The sequence below is a fragment of the Solanum lycopersicum genome, chromosome 8, assembly GCF_036512215.1.
Source record: "Solanum lycopersicum chromosome 8, SLM_r2.1".
Classification (NCBI taxonomy): Eukaryota; Viridiplantae; Streptophyta; class Magnoliopsida; order Solanales; family Solanaceae; genus Solanum; species Solanum lycopersicum.
The window spans coordinates 66,368,960-66,391,445 of NC_090807.1; the positions used below are offsets into that span (position 1 = coordinate 66,368,960).

The 22,486-nt window shown below is 33.1% G+C and overlaps 2 protein-coding genes and 1 non-coding gene across 9 annotated transcripts; 1 reads left to right on the top strand and 2 right to left on the bottom strand.

The window, feature by feature from the left end:
- Positions 1-1,347: 1,347 nt before the first annotated feature.
- LOC101258476 (uncharacterized) lies at positions 1,348-5,916 on the top strand. 7 transcript variants are annotated; one of them, XM_004245558.5, is made up of 3 exons: positions 1,348-1,667; positions 2,556-4,307; positions 5,100-5,916. In XM_004245558.5, exons 2-3 carry the CDS (start codon positions 2,583-2,585, stop codon positions 5,430-5,432), a joined length of 2,058 nt encoding a protein of 685 aa, XP_004245606.1. In that variant the 5' UTR covers positions 1,348-1,667; positions 2,556-2,582; the 3' UTR covers positions 5,433-5,916. The 7 variants fall into 7 exon arrangements, with proteins under 7 accessions (XP_004245606.1, XP_025888227.1, XP_069144734.1 ...); XM_026032442.2 differs by having other exon boundaries at positions 1,376-1,551; XM_069288633.1 differs by having other exon boundaries at positions 1,406-1,677.
- A 943-nt stretch (positions 5,917-6,859) lies between these two features.
- TRNAD-GUC (transfer RNA aspartic acid (anticodon GUC)) lies at positions 6,860-6,931 on the bottom strand. The gene has a single exon. It is a non-coding gene; the product is annotated as a tRNA-Asp (tRNA).
- Positions 6,932-7,301: 370 nt separating this feature from the next.
- On the bottom strand, positions 7,302-20,374 carry LOC101257884 (uncharacterized). The gene is made up of 19 exons (XM_010327368.4): positions 20,091-20,374; positions 19,557-19,867; positions 18,893-18,980; positions 18,656-18,741; positions 17,839-17,917; positions 17,678-17,737; positions 17,165-17,286; positions 16,969-17,040; positions 16,791-16,890; positions 14,950-15,018; positions 13,581-13,597; positions 11,653-12,932; positions 11,413-11,531; positions 11,030-11,154; positions 9,026-9,125; positions 8,787-8,864; positions 8,458-8,541; positions 8,103-8,185; positions 7,302-7,793 (listed from the first exon to the last, which is right to left on the bottom strand). Exons 2-19 carry the CDS (start codon positions 19,865-19,867, stop codon positions 7,625-7,627), a joined length of 3,042 nt encoding a protein of 1,013 aa, XP_010325670.1. The 5' UTR covers positions 20,091-20,374; the 3' UTR covers positions 7,302-7,624.
- Between the last annotated feature and the right edge of the window lie 2,112 nt (positions 20,375-22,486).

The window sequence follows — 22,486 nt, forward strand, 5'->3', positions numbered from 1 at the left end:
TTTTTAAAAAAATGTAACTACACAATCTCAATGGTGAATTCACCTTTATGTTTATTACTCTCTCCATCCACTATTGTTTGTCATGGTTTCTGTTTTTATAGTTAAACTATAAGAACTTTGATTAACATTTTAAGATGTATTATTTCTATCATATTAATATGCAAAAAATTGTAACTTATAGTACTTCCCATATAGTTTTTGAATATCTAAATTTTTTCTTTAAAATTTCAAATTAATATAATCCATTTTAACTTTAAAAATTAGTTAAATTTTAACTTTTGAAAAACGTAATACGAGAAATAAAAATGGTGAAGAGAATATATTATTGAGGAGTAAACTTATCAAAGATATCTTTGCAAGAATCAAAGGGTCTTAATGTAATTTCCTTTTTGAAGGGATCTGAAATCTATTACATTCAATTCACCATTAATTAAAAAAATTATTATTTTAAATTGGGAATCACCTTGATCATAAGAATCCTGTCCCATATTAAATTTGGAAAAAATAGAAAAACTATATTTAATTAGCCAAGAAAAAGCCAAATAGAAAACAATATATACTATTCCCAATAAAATAGCATAAATTATTATTAATCCTTGTGCAGTGATTCCTCCAATTAATAATTGGTCTGTCCCCTTTCTTGATTTACCAAAATTACCCCTAAATTAAGTTTGATTAATCCTATTTTCAAGGTTAAAATTGGAAATTTGCCATCTTATAATGTGCCTTAAACAGTGGCCTAAAAAGTATACATTGAAAAAAGTGAAAGATGGCAAGAAAGAAAGGCCACACATTACAAAGAAAAAATCCACTATTATTTTCGTTTTAAAATAAGCGTCATTTTAAAAATTTATTTATTCTGCTTATTAAATTAAAAGTTAACTAATTTATTTTTAATTAAATATTTTCAAAATTATTTTAAAGAAAAAAATTAGAAAAATTATTTTATTTATAACTTTTTAATGCATCAGTAAAAAAGAAAATAATCAATTAATATAAAATGAAGAAAATAAATTTAACTCCAAAATATATATTATTTAAAAAAATTAAAGATAAAAACAAGTAGAATTTCATTTAGTTTTACTTATTCATTATTGACTCGGTCATATTCGTTAAGGAATAATAATTAGAGTAACAATTTTACCATCATTTAATTACTTTTTCTTGAGTTTTAAATTGAATAAGTAAAAGGTAATATTTATTTTTGTTATAATAAATAAGTAAAAGTAAATATAATTTTCAAAATATATTTAACAAATAAAAATAATTATTTTTTTTTATGAGGGTGAAATAAGCTAAAGTGACACGGAGTAACACATATGAAACAAAGCATGAAAGCAATATGATAATGTGAGTCAAAGATTGCTTTTTTAGTGGACATATAGAGCAGCTTGGCAGCTCTTTTGTCTCTCTTCTTCTCTAATGTGTGTGTGAGAGAGTTTCACTCTACATTTGTTATACCCCACTACCCCTTTTCTTCTCTCAGTCTCTATCCCTACAAAGCAGGCTTTTTTTTTTTGGTCATTAACTCATTATATGGTGTAACTTTTGGTGGGTTGGTGCTAATTGTTGTTATTATTTTACCCATGTGCTTTTCTTGATTATTAGAGAAAGTTTTGAGTACAAATTTTTGAGTCAGAAACTGAATGCTCTTTAAGCAATGTGAGGTTGGTTTTGGTATCTTCTCTTTTACCCTTTTGGAGAATATATAAATGTGAAATGTGCTTTTGTTGATTGAGTCTTTGAGGTTAAGAGATTAATAAGAAATGATTGCTTCCGCTAGGAGTTTGTTGGGTTTTTCTTTTGCTTCACTTCACTGAAATCAAGTGGGGTATGGTATGGTAATGGACTGTTTTTAAGATTTGTTTTAGGATGAATTCTACATTTTTCATCAGGGGATACATAGTATAAGTGGGGTTTGTGGGATTTCTTTGTTTTGTTACATTTGTTTTGGTTAATTGGATTAAAGTTTGAACCTTTGAGGGTTTTTTGTTCTAAAGAATGGATTTTGTCATTAGGGTCCCTTGGGATTTGTGCATTTGTTAGGTTCTTTAGCTTTGCTCAGCCTTCTTGTTTTCAATTTGAAGACATGGGTATGCCCTTTGTGTTTTTCTTTTTGTTGCATAACTTTCAGTGTTGTAAGTGGAACATATGGACTCATTGAGGTTTCTTGGCCTAGAGTCTTTCTCTTAGATCTAGTTTGTTTGCTGTATTCCTGAACTTTTGTTATGTTGAAGGCATGTTTGGGGGTCTTGGAGTCTAAAAATCCAATCTTTAGGTATTTTCAATTGGTTTAGTTCATAAAAGTGTTGCCCTGTAAGATTTAAGTCCTACAACAGCATACTCAATGTAATCTTATAAGTGGGGTCTGGGTATGTGGAGGGTGATCTTTGTGGGGGTAGAGAGGCTGTTTCCGAATAAGATTTTAGTCCTATAAATTGTAAACTCCTATGTGATTAATTGTATTTCTCTGATGTTTGTTTTGAATTGCAATGCATTGTGCTCAGTAGTTTTTGGATTTTACTGTGAATGACCTGCCATGTTGTCCTTGATAGGTTGCAGATCAATTGATATGACTAGTTATGGAGTTGGATTTCGACAAGTATTGTGTAGTAGATGGAAGTCCTACAACTGTTCTTCCATCTCCGCGGCACCGTCTAAAAGGTGAAAGGAGAAAAAGCAAAGAAAATTCCAAATGCAGCAAAGAAGTATTGTCTGTAGATGGGGACTTCACTGAGATAAGCTTTCATCGGTATCGTAGTGTGTCTTGTAAAGATGCTCCATCAAGGAAATCACATTTGGGAGGAAACGATATCCTAAAGCGGGGTTCTGTCTATCAAAGTTCTAGAGATGTTAGAGGCATTAAGAAAACTGATGCTGTTGAGGAAAGAAGAAAAATTGAGTTCTCTAGGGGTAATGCCAATGCATTCTCATTTGGGATTGTTGATGTTTTGTGTGGTTCAGTTGAGGATAATTCACTCATAGACAAACATAGATCCTCGTTCAGGCTTATTCCCGAGAGCGATGTACCATCAGATAGCTCTCTAGGAAGTTCTTTAAATTCTGATCATAGAGAAAATAGAAGGACTCAAATTCCACCAAGACAGTCGGCTCAAGATTCAAAAATCATGTCTCAATCCATTGCTGACCATCTATGTGAAGTTAACAGACTAACGGATAGGGATCCATCTGTGTCTTTATCCAAATCACTGTCTGCAAAGTTAGCATTACCACATTCACCTGCTTGGTCAGAAAGTGATAGCTCCAGGACTAGCAGCCAAAAATCCCGTTTCAGCCCTATAAGAAAGATGTTTGATCCATTTGGTAAATCAAAGTCTCTAAAAAGTCCATTGAGTTATACTTTCGAACCTGGCACGGATACTAAGAGTGAGCCTGTTAACGTCAGTAGAGGCAGAACAGTTCATAAATCTCTATTGCATGATTTCTCAAGCATACCAGAGCCAGTGGAATGTAACTCAAATATGCAGAGTTTACCAGCTCACTTACACGGCTTGCTCAGGTCGGATAAGAGAGGTGGTTTGCCCTTTTTTGAGTTCTCAGTAAAGTCACCTGAAGATAGTTTTGTCGCGAAGTCATGGAAAGTTGAGGATACCTTAAATTGGGTGTACACATTTCATTCTATTCACCACAAAAGGAAGAGCAATGCTAGTGGTGGATGGGGATCAAAAGATAGCGTTAGAGAACCGTTGTTGGTTGGGCGGATGCAAGTTTCCTGTTATTTATGTACAGATATCAAAAACGCTGGAGATTGCGACAACTCAATGGTGACAGAGTTTGTCTTGTATGATACTCCCCATTCAAGAAAAAGAGTTTCTTTTCAAGAAAGTTGTTGTTCTTCCCCTGATGTCACTATTGCACCTAAGGCCTCAGATGAGAAGTCATCTGGAGCTGATTGTGAAGCCGTAGAGGTTGAAATTGCAGCTATTGCTATAGAGGTACCATTTGAAAAGAGAGAGAGTTTAAAATTCAGAAGTGGGGATGCAAAGGCTGATCAGCCACTTCCAAACTTACTGGATCTTTCTGTGGTTGAGCAAAGAATTGGACATTCTGATAACGTAAGCCCTGCCAAGGTGAATGTTGTGATCCCTTCTGGACACCATGGTCTTCCAACAACTGAAAGTCCTGGTCCTTCCCCCTTGTTGGATAGATGGAGGATGGGTGGAGGTTGTGACTGTGGCGGCTGGGACATGGCATGCCCGCTTCACATATTTGGCAATCCAAATATTCGTATTGATGACAATCGTCCTCTGGTCGAGAGGCAGCAGCCATTGGAACTCTTCATTCAGGTAATATTCTGACTGTTGCCTAAACATACGTCTTCTCATAAGCATTTGCATTAAAAAAAATCTTTTAGACCTTTGGCAATCTTGGTAGACATAATTAGTGGTGCTAATTGAGCATTTCTTGTGAAAAGGTTATGTTCCATGCAGTGGGAAGTAATTGCATATAATAGTTAGAGCTCAGGTTTCTCATATTTAGTAACAATGATAACTTATAACAACTATTTCATCATTCACTAGTGTTGAAGTCTAGTTCATCATCAATTTCTCATGTTAATAGATTCATATATGATACTACCTCCATTTTTCAATATGATTATCTGGTTTTGAGACACGGAATTTAAGAAAGTAAAAAGAACTTTTGATACTCATGGTCCTAACTTAAGATATATAGAATGTACGAATGTCCTTTAATCATGTAGTTTTAAACATGTCATGTGGAAAGTTGGAATTAATGAGTTGCTAAAAAGTGAAAGATGCTTTTTTTAGAAACATACTAAAAAGGAAAGTGAGACAAGCGAATTGGAACGGAGGGAGTATATCTCTTGTTCTTTATCTAGAGTTGAGACGACGTTCAACTCGTAAACATGTTTTAAGAAACCAAATCATTGTTCTCAAGCTATATAAGCCAAATCAATGTTGAACTATGAGAATACCACACATAAGGATGATCTATCTTACTCCTGGAAGGGAGAGATGATAGGAAACAGTATCTGCTCGATAAGTACTGAATACTAATAAGGTGTTATCCTGGAAGTGATTTTTCCTTATTCATTGTTTTAAATAAACTGTATGCAGGGAAGAAAAGATAAAGCTCCAGCGTTGACCATGACGCTTAAGGAGGATGGACAATATTCAGTTGATTTCCATGCTCAGTTATCTGCATTACAAGCATTCTCTATTTGTGTCTCGATTTTGCATTCTATGGAAACCTCAATTGCTGTGGGACAAGAGAACGACATAGAATCTTTGCAATCCAACACATTGCGGTTTTTTGTTCAGGATGATGACATTAAAGGCTTGATCAATCCAGCTAGAGAGGAAAAGAAACAGAAAGTACACAAGAAAGCGGAACAAGTATTCCCATCTTTCGTGCTCAATCCACCATTCTCTCCAATTGGTCGAGTATAGTCTTGAACGACTCACTCAGCTAGGCATATATCGAGTTCCATACAAACACTGGTTGCTTTGTGAACTCGAGATCATCTGGATGCAACTTCTATGTGCATGAGAGGAACCAATATGATGAATGGTGCACACGAGGCAGTATCCACGAGCTCGTGAAAATCTGATTTTCAGCTGGATGATCATGTTTTGTTATCTTTCTTCTGGAATAGGGTCAAAATCTTAGAGATGCCACAACACCATACTGTTTATATTGTTAGTTGATAGGGGAAGGCATAGGAATCTCAATTCAATTTTTTCAACTATAGAAAAATTTCAAATATAAGAATTAGCCTACTTGTAATTTATTTATGATGGCCACAAGGTGCTCAAGGAAAGAATATCATAAGTGAAATTTTGAACACTCCTTGTAGTATGAGTTAGTAGATTTTTTTTTAATGTAAGTAAACTATTGTGGGAAATAAATAGCTCTTGAGCCATTCAAATGCAATTGCAGCATCTCTGAGAATATTTTGATGTAAATCACAATTTGCAGCCTTTGTTTGGACTTCAAACAACAACCACAACATAACATATCCGGTGTATGGAATGAGTCGGGTTAAGGAGAGTTGTGTGCACGTAACCTTAGCCTACCCTGGTGTATTCAACGAGTGCAGTTAGGAAAGATTGTGTGTACATAATCTTACCTTACCTTGAGAGATAGATCCTCGACTCGAGTAAAACATATCGGTTTGGACTTTAGGCAGTTGCATGTTTTTTCTGATTTCATAAAAAATGTTTAGCTTTTCATGATGGCCAGTATGAAACAAAATAATTGATTTTCTTGAAAAAGGACTTTCTTTGTCTCTTTGTTGTTGGGAAGGAAAACATAATCCTTACAGTAAATTATTGTTTTTCAAGAGAGATGTAGTAGTTCTTCTCTTCTTTTTTTTCTGAATAAAATGACATTTGACTGGCCAATGGCCTCCTGATACGACCAGAGTGTACATAAATTTTATTCTTAATAACTTTGTCAGGTAAATAAATTATTTTTGATAAATCTTCGAATGGTTTATCCTACTACTTTGTGAGGTAGAGCTTTTTGTCTCCGAGAGAGTACACAGATTTTATTCATACTAACTTGTGAGGTAAAGAAGTTGTTTTCGATAAACTTTTGAATGACTTACTCGTTTAAAATTTTTCTACTTTGTGAGATAGAGCATTTGTCTCCGAGAGTGTACACAAATTTTATTCATACTAACTTGTGAGGTAAAGAAGTTGTTTTCGATAAACTTTTGGATGACTTACTCGTTTAAAAATTTTAAATGAGGAAAAATTAAAAGTTACACAAATTTTATTCATACTAACTTGTGAGGTAAAGAAGTTGTTTTCGATAAACTTTTGGATGACTTACTCGTTTAAAAATTTTAAATGAGGAAAAATTAAAAGTTAAACGCCGTTGCCGGGGATCGAACCCGGGTCACCCGCGTGACAGGCGGGAATACTTACCACTATACTACAACGACTTTGTTGAAGGAAGTTGTCATTTATGTATATATATATTTATCAAAAAACAATTTTTTTTTAATCAATTCCAAATACACTTCATTTGAATGTTCGTAAAATATTTGTCCATAATTTAATAGAAAATGGTTTTAATTTACACTTCACTTTTGTTGTTAGGTAAGACATTGGTTTACTTGAGCCACTAGTAATACCATAGGCTTCTATTTTCGTTTGTTGGCACAGTCTCTTTGCAGATCTACATACACCGTTTCCTCCCCAAAACTCCACATGTGTTAGTTGCTATTTCTATTGTCTTTATTGGAAAAGTAATTGTTAGTTTGCACTTGTCATCAATGTTTATGGTAACCAACAAAGAAAGGAAAAAACTCATTTCTTTAAATAATAATAATGTTATAAAGCTAAGGCTACACAAGAAATATTTACATTGTTGCAGACTCAGCGAAATCAATCAATCAATCAATCAACTATACCTCAATTCCAAATAAGTTAGAGTTTTACAATCATACTACAAAAGTAGGGCTAGCTGACAAACGGTTCAAAACTCAATGGATAATGAACCTACAATGTTTCTATTAGCAATCCAGTTTCCTTCATCATCTGTTTGGTGATATCCATGTTAATCTTGAAAATCATACTTCCTCACTTGTAACATTGCTGCAAAGATGCACTACCTTGAACTGATGTTTCCTTTGTTAGCTTCGTGAAGGCAACGTTGCATGATCATCTTCCTTATGTTCATATGGAACTGTTTCTGTTTTAGGCTGCGGGATATCCAAAGAAAATATCTTCTTGAAAGATTCATAAGATGCAAAAAAAAGTGCTCCCTGGGTCATATACATGATCAATCTAGGACTCAAGCCCCTGCCATGAAATCAAGGTTCATTATAACCAGAACAAATAAAATGGTTAGCATAGTATGCTTTTAAAACGCTGCTGGTATTCATTCAGCATGACTTGGTGACAGCGCAGACAATTAAGTTACCAATACAGTCAGTTTGGTAGGATACCGCGTCCAACAGACTGATTTACTAGAGTATGTGTCATCATTAAAAATATATTATGGGATGGGATAAGTGTGCGTATTAAATATTTAATACACAGATTGATAATTAAGTACTACCCGAAGGTATTATTCAATTAAGTTACTTCAACATACTATCCAACCATTACCTGTAGAGACCCTTCAAACCTTCACGTTTTGCAATTTCTTGAAGTGTGCCGAATACACCAAACTGAGTCATAGATCCAGGAATCTGCACAACCAAGACTTATTTAGGAACTTTACAAATCAGACACACAAATAGTGTAAGGGGTAAGATGTTAAGTACAGTAGCTGACGCTTTCCAAAGGCACTCATAACAGTCTTGAATCAATTTCATAAATAACAATCAATTAAATAGGAAAAAGGGATGTGAAGCACAGCAACAGAACACTTTCAGAAGGATTTAACTTAATCCCAGTTTCAAGGAAACTATAGACATTCTGACATCTAGTGAACAAGAAGGAAACACATTTGATGAATTACCTGTGTCTGTAATCTTGTCTTGACAACATCAAAGGGAGTTGTGAATAGTGCAGCAGTAGAGCCAGCTAATCCTCCACAGGCAAGCTGGAAGGAGGAGAAAACAACTGAGGAAAACCTTATTGTTTTGCAATAGACAATGAAACCAAGAACACTAAGGCTCCATTGACTCAACTACAAACTTAACTAACTAAAACGATAACCTTGACCATCATTCCTTAAAGCCAATAGTAAATGTGAGAATGTAAGTGCCAGCAAATTATCTATCATGAGCCCGATAATGGCAAAGATGAAAAGTAGACATAGGACTACTCATTAGTAAGAAAACTAACTGTCATTAGTGTGTCATTTTGGTTGCGTAGTTGAACTGATGATAACCTCAACTCCTTCAATCTTTCATATGTATAGAACTGCCAGTCAAAATGGTAATGTAAAATATAAAAGAGCAATAGAAGGCTAAAAAGAATGATGATGTCAAACTTGGATGAATGAGAATATAAAGCAATCAACTTCCTGCTCCTCGATTCTCTCCAAAAGGGCACAGGGACAGATTGCTAAAGTCAAAACTTACCTTAATGATTGAGTGTGGAATATTCCTCCAGAGTACAGCTTTCCATCCAGCATACAGAGAAGGCAAACCACCACTTCTTGTAATCACAATTAAGGCACTCCTGAGGATGCAAAAATGAGAAAGCAAGATGTTGTCACTTGTCAGTAGGTAATAATAGTCCTCCTCTCCTTAGAGTACTGATTTGAAGTAGCAAATGACTATAACAGAATTACTGGGTTAAAGCAGACCACATAATGATGGTATGCAAGAAACATAAGTTCCTAGATACATTTCGTCTTATTTAACTACATTTTAATAGTGTTTGATTTATAATGTTTAATGCTTTGTGCTTATTACATGTGTTTTGGTTGTAGGACTTGTTTCTAAGATTTTTGAGCAATTTTGGAGCTTAGATAGATGTCTTGGTACTTTGAAGTCTAAGTAGAGGTCCAAGAGGATTTCAAACGGGATCAAGTTCAAGGTTCAAGGACCGAGATGCATGCGAAAGAATGAAGTAGATGACGACACTGGAAAATGGCTTGGTGCACCGTGCCTGCCTTGTGTGCTGCTCCCTGCCGAGAAATCCAGAGGCCTGGAAAATTGGCCTGGGCCAACATGTTGCATCAGGCATTTTGTTGCCAGATTTTTTTCAAGTTGTCTTTTGAAGGGTATTTTGGTTGGGGATCTTTTGTACATGGTATAAATACTCCAAAAACGCAAGTAATAGGGGTCTGGATGTTGGGAAGTCAGAGTAAGCATTAAGGGTTGAAGACAACGAATTTCAATACTTTCATCATCATTTCAATTCAATACAGCAGTTTGGATCGATAGTTCGTTGTAATGAACTCTAATTTTATTTCTTCTTTGACTAGGTTGTCTAATTTTATGGAGTAGTTCCTCATAGGGTTTGTGACATGGTGTGTTAGGTGTAATTCATGGATTCGACTTGCTTAAATTGTTAGATTTTGTTAATGGAGTATGAAGAATAAGCATAGTTATTCTTATTTAGTTTAATCAAAAGAGAAGCTTAATACTGACAATCTATGCTACTAGAGTATGATTTAGTATAGCAATTTTTTCAGTAATTGAAAGAGCTTCTTGAATTGTTCTTAAAATTAATATAGGAAAATATTCATGGGAAGTTTTTCTTTTACAATTCCATTGGCTTATTCTTGCAAATGTTCTTCTGCATTTACTTAGTTGAGTTTGAAGATATCAAATTCATTCGAAAGACGTGTCCTAATATAGAGGACATGCTAGTCAGTCATTGAATTTGCCAAAAGCAAAGAAAACTCAGATAAGAACCTTGAAAACTAGTTGATCCTGCTTATTTCTTTTGCACCTGTCTAGTCATTATCATTTAATTCTCCTATCAATCGTTATTTCATAATTCCCAAGTTCATTTAAATCAACACTAGTTAAAAGTATATTTGATAGTCATGGTGTAATACCGCATCAAATTACAGTTAATATTTTCCATATAAAAACTTAGCAAAGTTCGTTTGAGGCATTAATGTACCAATCCATGTGGAGACAATAATTATTCTATACTATATTTGACTAACGAAGCGCTTGAAAATAATGTCTAATTTGTGCTCGTCACATAACAAAGAAGCATTAACTTAAGACATCAATAACCCTATTGAGGTTAATCAAGTATTCCTCAGTTTACCTTTTCCTGTGAGTTATCTCAATTTTGTGAGACGGACTTCATAATACTGAGGACCAACTGAAACTTAAACATGTTGTAGCAACAAAGATCATATTGAGAATTTTCTTCAATTCTATCCAGGATAGACCTTGAGGAACATATGAGTGTATATATATATATATATATATATATTGAAAAAGAACATGAGTTGCAGGATACTTAGGCAACAGATGCATACTTAAACACAGACAGGAAGCACCCAAAGGCTTGGAGCATTCTCAAATCATTAAACTGTGGGAAACAGAATCAGACAGATCCAAAAGCTGGTGGAATCAGATATGGGATGACTAATGTATTTCAGGAACATAACTTACCAGCAGTTCTTATAGTGGGAGCCCACTTGCATCTGTTGTTTAATGCGCTCACTCGGAGTGAAAATGAATGAAGTGGCAATGCTTGCAGAACCCCCAGCCAAGCAGTGTGCAAAAGAGTGGCATTCCTGTGGTAATAGAAATGTGTAATATCAGGAATACACTAATTTCCTTTGTAAAAAGAATCATACTATCTATGGTTACCAACGGAGATAGACCAGCTTCTCCTTTACTACTTTAAAGAAATTATAACAACTTCGCAAGCCTAACAGTCTCTTTTCAATTTTTTTTCCAATTCATTCTCGGCTTGCTTGGGTAGTGCAAACAGAAATTCTGAGGAGAAGTTTAACATAAAAGGATGAAAAAGAAGAACACAAAACATTCACCTTAGGAAAAAGAGGTAGTAAGGCCCCTTTAACTGATTCGTATGTAAAGGTGTAAAGTGCAGATATGGGTGCAGACGAAGCAAGATTGGTCGAAATTCCCCGATAAAGTGCTGTTACTCCTGAGATAAGTTGACCAACAATTTCAAAGGTTTAAACATAGGCTCTAAGAAAGAGAAGCATCTCATTGCATGTAAGGAATTTTCATATTGAAAAGTGATGTGCAGCTTCAAATAAATAGACCTCTTTCAGAAATGAATGATCTGCCGATATAATAAAGTGGCTTCTGATCATTGGGACATGACTGAATAACAGTCTTAATTGTGTCAACTGGATGAAGACAAAGGCTGACAAAAATTCCAGCCATTGCTCCTGCAAAAGCATGCTCTTGTTTTGCAAGTGCATACAGAGGCTTTTCCTTTGCCACAGATCTCTGTACTTCAGAACTGAGCTCTTCCTCCAGTTCTACTTTTTCATTAATGGCAGAATCATATATGTGATCCTTAGCATTAATTTTGTCATGTACACTAGCAGAACAACTTGGAGTGACCGAGTACTCATGGAAGACTAAGTTATTTTCGGAATGTGAAATCCCTAGTGTGTTTGACTTTTTGTCATGAAAAACTTCATTATAGTGCCTTATAGATGAAGTGCCTGTTGACACCCTGTCGATCTCATCATGCTTTGCCATCTGACTTAACAATGAACCATCTGGCTCTTCCCTGTCAGTCTGGCAATCAGTATTTACTGTATCCACAACTGAGCAGCAACTTAAAGGATTATTTGTCATGTCTTCTATGGTACATTTTCTGTTTTCAGGGCATCCAAAACTAGCACAATTTAATTGTTGCTTAAATTTCAGTAAGGATGCTTCATGAATCCAACCATACACATTCTGTAAATAGTTGACGAAATCTTTTGCTTTCCGATTTTCTGGATGCATGGTAGATCTGTCATGGAGGAGACTCTGCAGAGAAGAACTCCCTAAGAGAGGACCAAAGAATGAGACTTTCTGGTTCGCTGTTAGTCGTTCCACATTTGCAAGCAGTAGAGGTGAAGAATCTGTATCACTATCCAAATTGACTGGTATTGAGTGATCAGGAGGTGAAAAACAAACACCAGAAATTTTATCTGCAGTGGAGTAACCAAATATGTTGTTTTCTTGGTGATCGGTATTATTGCATCTAGAACTTCCTTTAGATAGGATTCGTGTAACAGGGCCAGCTGCAGAACACCATATACTTCCAACTGCTGATATAAGCTCACTTGTGCTCATTATCTTAGAAGATTCAGAGTCAGAATTTTTAGGGTTCTCCTTATTTCCAGAAGAAATAGGGGCATTACTCTGTCGGTCTAAATCAGTGATTTCAAACAGTGCCCCATCAAGTAGATTACACCTGTATCTGATTGAAGGTTTGTCACTTTGGCGTGGTTGACTTCCCCCAGCCATATTATCACAATGATTTAAAATGTTCTCCAAAATATAAAATGCTAGAAGATTGCCAACTGCAATGTGGATGTAACTGCATTATTACTAAAATTATTATTATGTGAAAAAGAACTAGTTTATTTGCACACAAACATCATTAAAACTTAAAAGTAAACCAAACAAATTGGTGTAAAAAGTAACAAAACCAAGTAAATCATCCAGCAAGTTCATTTAAGCATGTCTGTACATGTCCTGCCTAAGATGTTCTTCAGCCAATTATACCAGATGCTATAGTTTAAGTTTGTAAGGTTGGATTCAAAAACTGCACACAATATTGAGCTATCCTCCTTCACATTGAATGATATTGCAATACCAATTGCCTATTAGCTATTAAGTGTGCTTGATGTTATGCATTATACTTTGTAAATGATCAATTCGTCACAATCAATGCACGTCAAAGCTCTGAAATAATAAATAAAGCTACTAGTATTATATAAACATCATAATTTCCAGAAAAAAATCCCCGTCTTAAATAGAATTTCTAAAGGTAACACTTACCATGTTAGGAGAACAATATAGAGAGAAAAGGATTTAAAAGTGTTTCAAGCGATTTCAGTTACTCTTATGATCCTGCCGTTCTATATTTCTATGACGGCACAAAGTTAATAGATAAATGACAAAGCATTTTTAACCAAATTCATTAAAATTAGTTGTAGAACAGAAACAAAGGATGTGTCGTTACCTGTCAAAGCTTCCTTCCTCTTACTAGTCCCAAGCCACTAGTTCCATTGGACACAACAAATCAAGTAGTAACAAATTACACCTGACAATAACGTCAAATTATAAATTTCAAACTGGACATAGCCAATCAAGAAGTAACAAATTACACCCAAACAGTAACATCAATTGCAAATTTCAAAATCAAGATTTACAGGGGAAAAAAATGAAACCCTCTAAAATCTATACAAGAATGAAATTCTCCATCCTAAAACTATACTTCTCACCGAACAAAAACATCCCTAAGAACTAAAAGGCCACTATCTTTTTTTTTTTTGATACCCATGGTGTCTGGGCAAGCTTGAGCAAAACTAAAAAGTCAATTTTTTACTAAAACCAACTTCAAACTGTCCATTTCAATACTTCTCTTGCTTTCTCACAGTTCATCGACAATAAACTAGGAGTAGTACACATAAAATTACAAATATAGTTGTCAAAATACAACAACATTCATAAAAATAAAAACATTTTCCTTAAATCAACTTGAAATTGCCCATTCTTGAATTGTCTCTCAATGACCGACAATGGACAATAAGAACTTCAATGATTCTTGCTTGTTTTCTATCAGTTTATCAGCAACCCCACTATGAGAAGTACAGACATAAATACACAATATACTTCTCAAAGCACAACATTTATAGAAATCAAAATTTTTCTCCTTAAACCAACTTGAAGTTGCCATTCTTGAATGTCTTTATGATCCACAAATAACAAAAAAGACTTCAATGATTCTTTACTTGCTTTCTATCAGTTTATCAGAAACCCCACTATAAGAAATACAAATATACTTGTCAAAATACAACGACATTCATAAAAATCAAAACTATTTCATCAAACCAACTTGAAATTGCCATTCTTGAATGTCTTTATGATTCACAATTAACAACTAAGTCTTCAATGATTCTTTACTTGCTTTCTATCAGTTTATCAGCAAATCCCACTATGAGAAATACAACTATACTTGTCAAAACACAACATTCATAAAAATCAAAACTTTTTCCTAAAACCAACTTGAAATTGTCCATTCTTGAATTGTCTTAATGACCCACAATTAACAACAAGGACTTCAATGATTCTTCCCTACTTTCTATCAGTTTATCAGCAACCCCATTATGAGAAATACATAAACAAATACAAATATACTTGTCAAAATTCAACAACATTCATAAAAATCAAAACCTTTTCCTAAAACCAACTAGAAATTGTCCATTCTTGAATTGTCTTAATGACCCACAATTAACATCAAAGACTTCAATGATTCTTCCCTACTTTCTATCAGCTAATCAGCAACCCCACTATGAGCAATACATATACAAATACAAAGTTACTAGTACCTGAATGAAATTGACTGTTTTGTAGCAGCTGAAAACAATGTGCCAAGAATGCTGTGAATCATCTTTCACCTGGGGCAAATCAGAGAGAAATTGGATGCAAATTTCCCCCATGACAGCCCCAAGTTAGTAGGGTTAATGAAGAAAAAAAATACCAAATTCAGAATTGGGATGTTTCAGCTTCCATAGTCCTATAATTGGTAAAACAATGAGTTGTGACAGAACCTAGAGTGTCACTGTCATCTCTTTTTTTTTTCTTTTAAAGGAAAAATTTGATAGAAATTTCTGGTGCATTTTGTACCTCATGGGGTTTATGTTTTTTATTTTAGGGTTTATTAAAAAAAAACTTTATTTAGTCATTTACATAGTTTTCATCTTATGAAGATACCATTTACATATATAAAAATTAAAATTTGAAAATAGTTTTTAAAAAGATCTGTTAGACATATTAGGATAAAAATTATTTATGTTAGAAAGCGTTGTAGTGATATTATTTTTAATTGATTTTTGGTTTAAATATTGATTTGTTGGTTACCATTTATTTTTTAAATTTTTTTTTATCTATATATTATGAGATATGAAGATATATTACAATAGTGAATACCACTTGCTCACCTTGTATTTCAATTACAATTTCAAATGGATGGAATATTTCAATAGTTAGCTACTGTTGGGTCTCGAATTCTCAAGTATTTTTATCAAATAATATTTGGGTCAAGATTTTCCCAAGTTAAAACCCTGTGTTTGGCCTCAAATTTCCCTAAAAATAGTTGACTATTTTAAAAAAATACTATTTTCATTTCTAAGTTCTAAAAACTATTAAAAGTATCAATAAATTTGTAGATAGAGTGATGTGTTGATAGATGGAGTGGTAGGTGACATGTTACTAAATAAAAATAATGAATATATATGGTAGATAAATATTAGTTTGATTCAGTTATAATTACAATCTATTAAAAAAAATTATACTTCTTTTTTCAATTTTATTTTTTAAATTAGAATTCAAACTTTTTCAAAGGATGTAATAACAAATTATTCCTCTCTATATATTAGTAGGAAGATGGGTTATTTTTATAAAATGTAAGTGTTTGGGATTTTTAAATATTTCCTAAGTTTTCAAAAACTAATTTTTTTTTTTTTGGAAAACTTAAATTCTACCAAAAAAAGAAAAGCCCAACGGGAGCTCCTTTAAGGTGCATATGTTAATATGCAAGGCATGGAACCCTCTCCTTAGCATTCATACATGCCTCATACATGCCTAACAGCCACTATCCTTGTGAACACTCCACGAAAGCATTGAAGTTTGTGAATGGATAATTGAAGTTTGTGAATGGATAGTCTTGAGGAAATCTGAATTGCATCAATGATTCTATGCCATATACATTAGCCATTAGACTTGAGTAGACTTATCATTTCATCAGATTTAAAATGGTTCCATTCCACTTCAATAATATTCAGACACAAAGGATTCTAGTAATAATAATACAGGATTATTCAGAAAGTTATTACATGTTTCTATTATTAGCTCTACACATTAACCATTTCTCCTACCATACAAGTTCACTACTATGATAATTACAGTAACTAATTAGACTTCTGATCAAAATTTATCGTATCGTTAGGGATAGTACTACAAAGCTTCATCTCTTTTCGAATTGGAAAAACTTGAACATTGCAGGTGCATGATAACTCCGTCCAAGTTCACTACTATGATAATTACAGTAACTAATTAGACTTCTGATCAAAATTTATCGTATCGTTAGGGATAGTACTACAAAGCTTCATCTCTTTTCGAATTGGAAAAACTTGAACATTGCAGGTACATGATAACTCCGTCCATGTCAAATTTCAAAGTATTTGTAACCGTCATCAGAGTTGGTCATTCCCTCTTCCCAATCACCCATCCGCTGACCACCAAAAACAACTTGTTGAATGCCTACATATCTGTATAGTGAACAACATATGTTAGCATAGCATTTTACGTTCAGAAGATGAAAACCACTTAGAGAATCGAGTGCTTACTCTGAGCTCAATACCGTTAAGCAATTGAGAAGAACATCGATTGAGAAGAAATCGGCTGTGCCAAGATCCACCCTGTTATGCACATGACCAAGTTGATATAAGCAAGTTTTGCCATACACGAGTAGTGTTACAAATTACGAGGAATCATTATATGTTTAATCGGAAAAGAAAAAAAAAAGTGCAAAGAAATGCATACCAAACTCTTGACCAGTTGTCCTGGAATTCAACATTACTTATGTCATGGAATGATGAAGGCATCACGTTGAAACCTTTTTCTGCATCATAGAGAGGATTGAATTCCATTGATGAACCCCCCAGCTGCATTCATTTAACACAAACTTGAACCTTTTTCCGATCACGTGGAGGAACTTCCTATTCTTCGTAATGTACGATAATAAAAGGGGGATGAATGAATGAAATGATACCTTTTTCCGATCACGTGGAGGAACTTCCTATTCTTCGTAATGTATGATAATAAAAGGGGGATGAATGAATGAAATGATCAAGAATAGAACCAACAACTTACTACAATTACAACCTGACCGCACACCATCGTGATTTAAAGTAGGAAAACTTTCAAACGCATGTGATTGTACGTACTAAACTTAATGTTTAGTTATTTGCTGAAGTAGAGCGATGGCAAGAACAACACTTAACAACAGCAAAAAAAGAAACTTTAAATAAAATCCATGTTGAGCAGTGAACTCACCTGCAAATTCGATGAGTTAAATGCACCTAAACGTCCCATGACGTACCATGCCTGGATAACCTGCCAATAGAAGCACAAGATATTACAAGTTATGAAACCCAAAATACTAAAAAGCATGAAGTAATGTAATATGAGAACAGAGAAGAAAGCAGTAAACTTACACTACCGAAAATGTTAACGTCTCGATCAGATGGTGAGCCATAGAGTTCAAACCATATGTATGAATCAAGAGGATTAAAACTGTCGATTCAAATAAAATGCTGTAAGTGATATGCATCTTAACAAAATAGCAAGGAATTTGAAGGAAATTTTCTGCAAAATATATTTCATCACAAACTAAAAACAAGAAAACATTTTCTTTCATACCAAACACATTTGCATTAAAACAATATGACCTATAAAGATCTGCAAACCACATGCAACTTACTAATATCGGTAAATATGATATGTGAACAACAAATTGGAGACATCGTATTGAATAATTGTCAAGTCAAACAAACATGACAGACACTTCCTGAACTGTATTCTAAAGTTTGTGCTGAAACTCGACACCTGAACCCTGATAGACCATATAGAGATTTTAAAGAAAGTATTAGCCCATCCAACAAACAAAAATTTGACAAAACCCCTCTATTTTAAAACAAAATAACCCAGGAAAAGCTCTAGCAGCTCAGCCACAAGTCTGACTACATAAGAAGTGAACTCCTGACGATGAAAAAGAACACTACGACCTAGACTGGTTATTCTTCCCAAAATTCTGCTTCATTTATTTACTCTAGTTAAACAGAACAAACAGCTACAGATCAAATAGACAAAAAAAAATCACATTTTACCAAGGAACTTTAAAAACTTCACTTGATTATGTTTTGAAGGAATTTGGCCACTGGATGCTATTCATATATCTAGGAGATAGTGATAGGAAAAGAAAATTTGGAGAGAAAACAGAAGAAGCATCAAGTTTGGTCAGAATTTAATTACTCTCTAAAGCTGACTTTGAATGCAAGAACTGATCCTGTTTTAGACTTCTGAAAATTTCGGCCCTTTGTTCGAACTCTCTCTTCGACCTATCAAAATGGAGAAAAGGAAACAAGCAGATTTCAATTGGAAGTCATAAATCGAAATCTAAAGCGAACTGAAATCAACGAAAATGTGGAGTATCTGCAAATGTCTGTCTGTCAAACCTAACTCAAAATCCCAAATAAAAATTACACCTACCTTTTTCCTCATAAGCTCTGGATTTCCAATGCTATCACCAAGCACAGCACGAAGCTCTGTATCATGTTTACAGGCATCTTCCAACACTCTAAAAATAGCATTTTTAACATAAACAAGTCAATCTCAAGGACACAGATGAAGTAAAAGTGAAGATCAAATCAATGTTGGAATCCTAATGGCAACAACGTTGCATGGACTCTAGCACTCTAGCTTGTCTGGCTTCCAACTTCCAACTAACAAAGGGTAAATCAATATGTCATACACGCACACATACTTCACAAGCAATGCATTTCTCAAATTCAAAGTATTCGGACTCGCAAGCATTCCTATGTGATTATTTTTCTTAGAGATACTAATTAGTTACAAGTAAACGATTTGTGTGAGATATATATGGTAATCATGAAAGTATCAAATACCATTTTAACACAACGAATACATAAAACATCAAATAGCGGGTAAATCTATAAGACACTCAAGGACACATACTTCACAAGCAACGCATTTATCAAAATTCAAAGTGTATTCTACCTCTAAAGCATTCCTATATGATCACTTTTTCATGGGGGTATCAACTAGTTACAGGTAAACCATTTGTGTGGGACAGAACAAATACATATAAACACACAATATAGCATCAAATAGGCAAAGTAGTTAAGAGATATACTTTGCCCAAGCAGGGTAATTGTGAAGACGTTCATATTCCCGTTTCCTCTTCTCCTCCCTAACCTTCAACAACCTCCTTCCTCTCGCCGTAGTACCCGACCCTTTGGCTGCTGCTTTCCCACTACTAATATCAACATAATCATCATTTCCTTCACCAATCGAAGCTGTAGATTTTGCAGCAGCAATGGTGGAAACAACAGAAAGCTCTCTATTACTCATTGGCATCACAACAAACTGTGCAGCTAACAATGGACATGAAGAAACACATGGCTTCCATATGGGGTTGAAAAATTGTTGATTTACAACAGACATCTGCATAAAAATGGAATTGCATTAAGGGTTTTAGCATACCATAAACCCTACAAATTTGGGTTTACACAGAATTCAGAGAAAAAAAATGAATTTTTCATTTACCCAAATTCAAGAAAGTCCCAGAAAATCAACACAGAACTCAATTACATACAAAAAAAAAAAAAAAGAACTACCAAAGCTAAAAAATTCAACACAGAACTCAAAAAAAAGTAATCTTGATAACCTTTTTGAGTTGTACCACTGTTTAACATGAGTTGTTGAGCTAAAATCTCTCTAAAAACTGCAACTTTGGAGGATTGAAAAAGAGAAATTGTGTGTTTCTGTAGATAGGAACACTGTTAAGTAATTTAATAAGGTTTAAAAACTTCAAAATTAAACTTTATAACACAAATACATATTATACATTTATCGAATAAATATAAATAGTGAAGAAAATAAATATCAATAACAATAAACAATATGATAATCAAAATAAAAAAAAATAATGAATAACAATAAAATTGAAGTATAAGATAGTACAAGAAAACTAGTTAATATTATAGATTGTGAAATTTCCCTAACATCTTATTCACTACTAGTTTTTTATGGTGATTCTTGATTATTATATTTTTATTTTTACAGTCATGTTCTTAATAAGATATAGGTGTATCATGTCATGTATAATCATCTCTTTTAAATACTTTTAAAGCCCTCTATGCTTCTATGATCCATCATCGCCAATTTTTTAGGGACATCTATGTGCATTTTCTCTTTACATGTTTGAACCATTTCTATCTCATTTTGCCTAGAATATTCGAATCATCTCTATCTCATTTTGTCTATCATATAGGTTACTCTTATTTTGCCTAGAATATTGAATTTCCTAATTTTATCTCTCCTAATACGTTCACATATTCATCACAACTTTTTAATTTCATTATTTCATCTTTTAAATATCCAAATTCTTAACTGATCTACATTTAACGCCTCGTATAATATATTTAATATAACAACCTCTTTATAAAACTTACTTCGGGTGATACTTTCTTTATCACATAATACACTAGACACAAGCTTTTACTTTATAATTCCCTCAATTATAGTACATAAATATAGTGGATATTCAATGAACATATTCTACTGTCCATTTTTACTTTCTATCATATACAAAAAAATTGATGTTTAGTTATTAGACGACTAATTAAAACTAATTTATTACTTAGTGATTTCTAATTTATTATTATTAACTATAATCTTGTCTTAATACTTGCATTAATTTGAAGGGTGTTATAACCCTACCACGTGGATGATTAATTAATTTCTCAGTCTGGATCTTAACAAGTTCATATGAATCTCCATTATTCTTCAATAGCAAATGGATCAAATTATCATAATCGAATTTCTTTTCAGATTGTATTGATTTGAAATAATTATAAACATTTTATTTAATTTTATCTCAACTTATATTTATATTTATATTTTTCAATTTTAATTGAGTACGAATAAATATTTAAATTTATATATAAAATTAAAAAATAAATATATATGTCATATGTGACATAATTATGTAGGATGCAGATTGTCATATATAATGTGTGTATCTATTTAAGTGTAAATGTATACTTGTGCATATTTAAAATTGAAAAGCGTAGATATCAGTTAAAGTCAAATTAAAGCTCAATTTTACGTATTAGGCTTATCGATTTATCACAAAGCCAAGTTTCATCTACGATCTCAATGAGGTCATACTTTTTATTACGTGGTATTTCTTAGTTTTTGCTTTTAATATCACATCAACTTTTCTTATCCACTTGAAGCTCAACTTATTTAAATTTTTGTTGAATTCAATTTAAAAGATTACATTTTTCTTATTTAAAACAAATTCATTTTTGAGACTCGAATATAAAGTCTTTGATTAAAAATAACGAATTTTTTATCGCCCACTACGATCTATTTTAGTAATTTAGTTCTTAGTTGACTTCATTATTCAATGTCCCTATGTTCTTTGAATATTTTAAATTCCATTATAATTAAAATAAATTAATGAAATTTTTGGCTCGTGAAGCATGATTAGATTTGTTTAAGTGCCTATTGCAGATACATAATCAACTCTTCACATTTTGAATTTTAACTTTTGCTTTTTCATTCCCACTGAGAAGTATAAAGTACTTAATAATTATAATCAGAAACAATTCACCAAAAATCTTTGACCAAATTTGTTTTCTGGAAAAAATTCCCTTTGTTTAATAGTCATGAGAAGCATGAATAAATTGATATTCATAATTAATTAAAGTCGACAATTTCATCTTTTTTTTTACGAGTTAAATTCTATGCACTAACATTATATTAAAAAAACATAATTAACATTAAAAATATATCTAAAAATATCTTTTTATAAAAAAAGAAATATCTTCTAGTTTAGGAATATTCTAAAGAAAATTTATTTTTCTTCCAAGTTTAGAATCTATATTAATTATATAATATTAATTTCATTTTAGCCTAGTATCTATAAGGAAAATAGACATTCCTTTTATATATTAAGAAATAATGTAATAACCAATACATTGAATTTTTTTAAACAATCAAGTCTCTCATAACATAATTTTGCGGAAATCGAAATAGTGTACAATAACATATCTT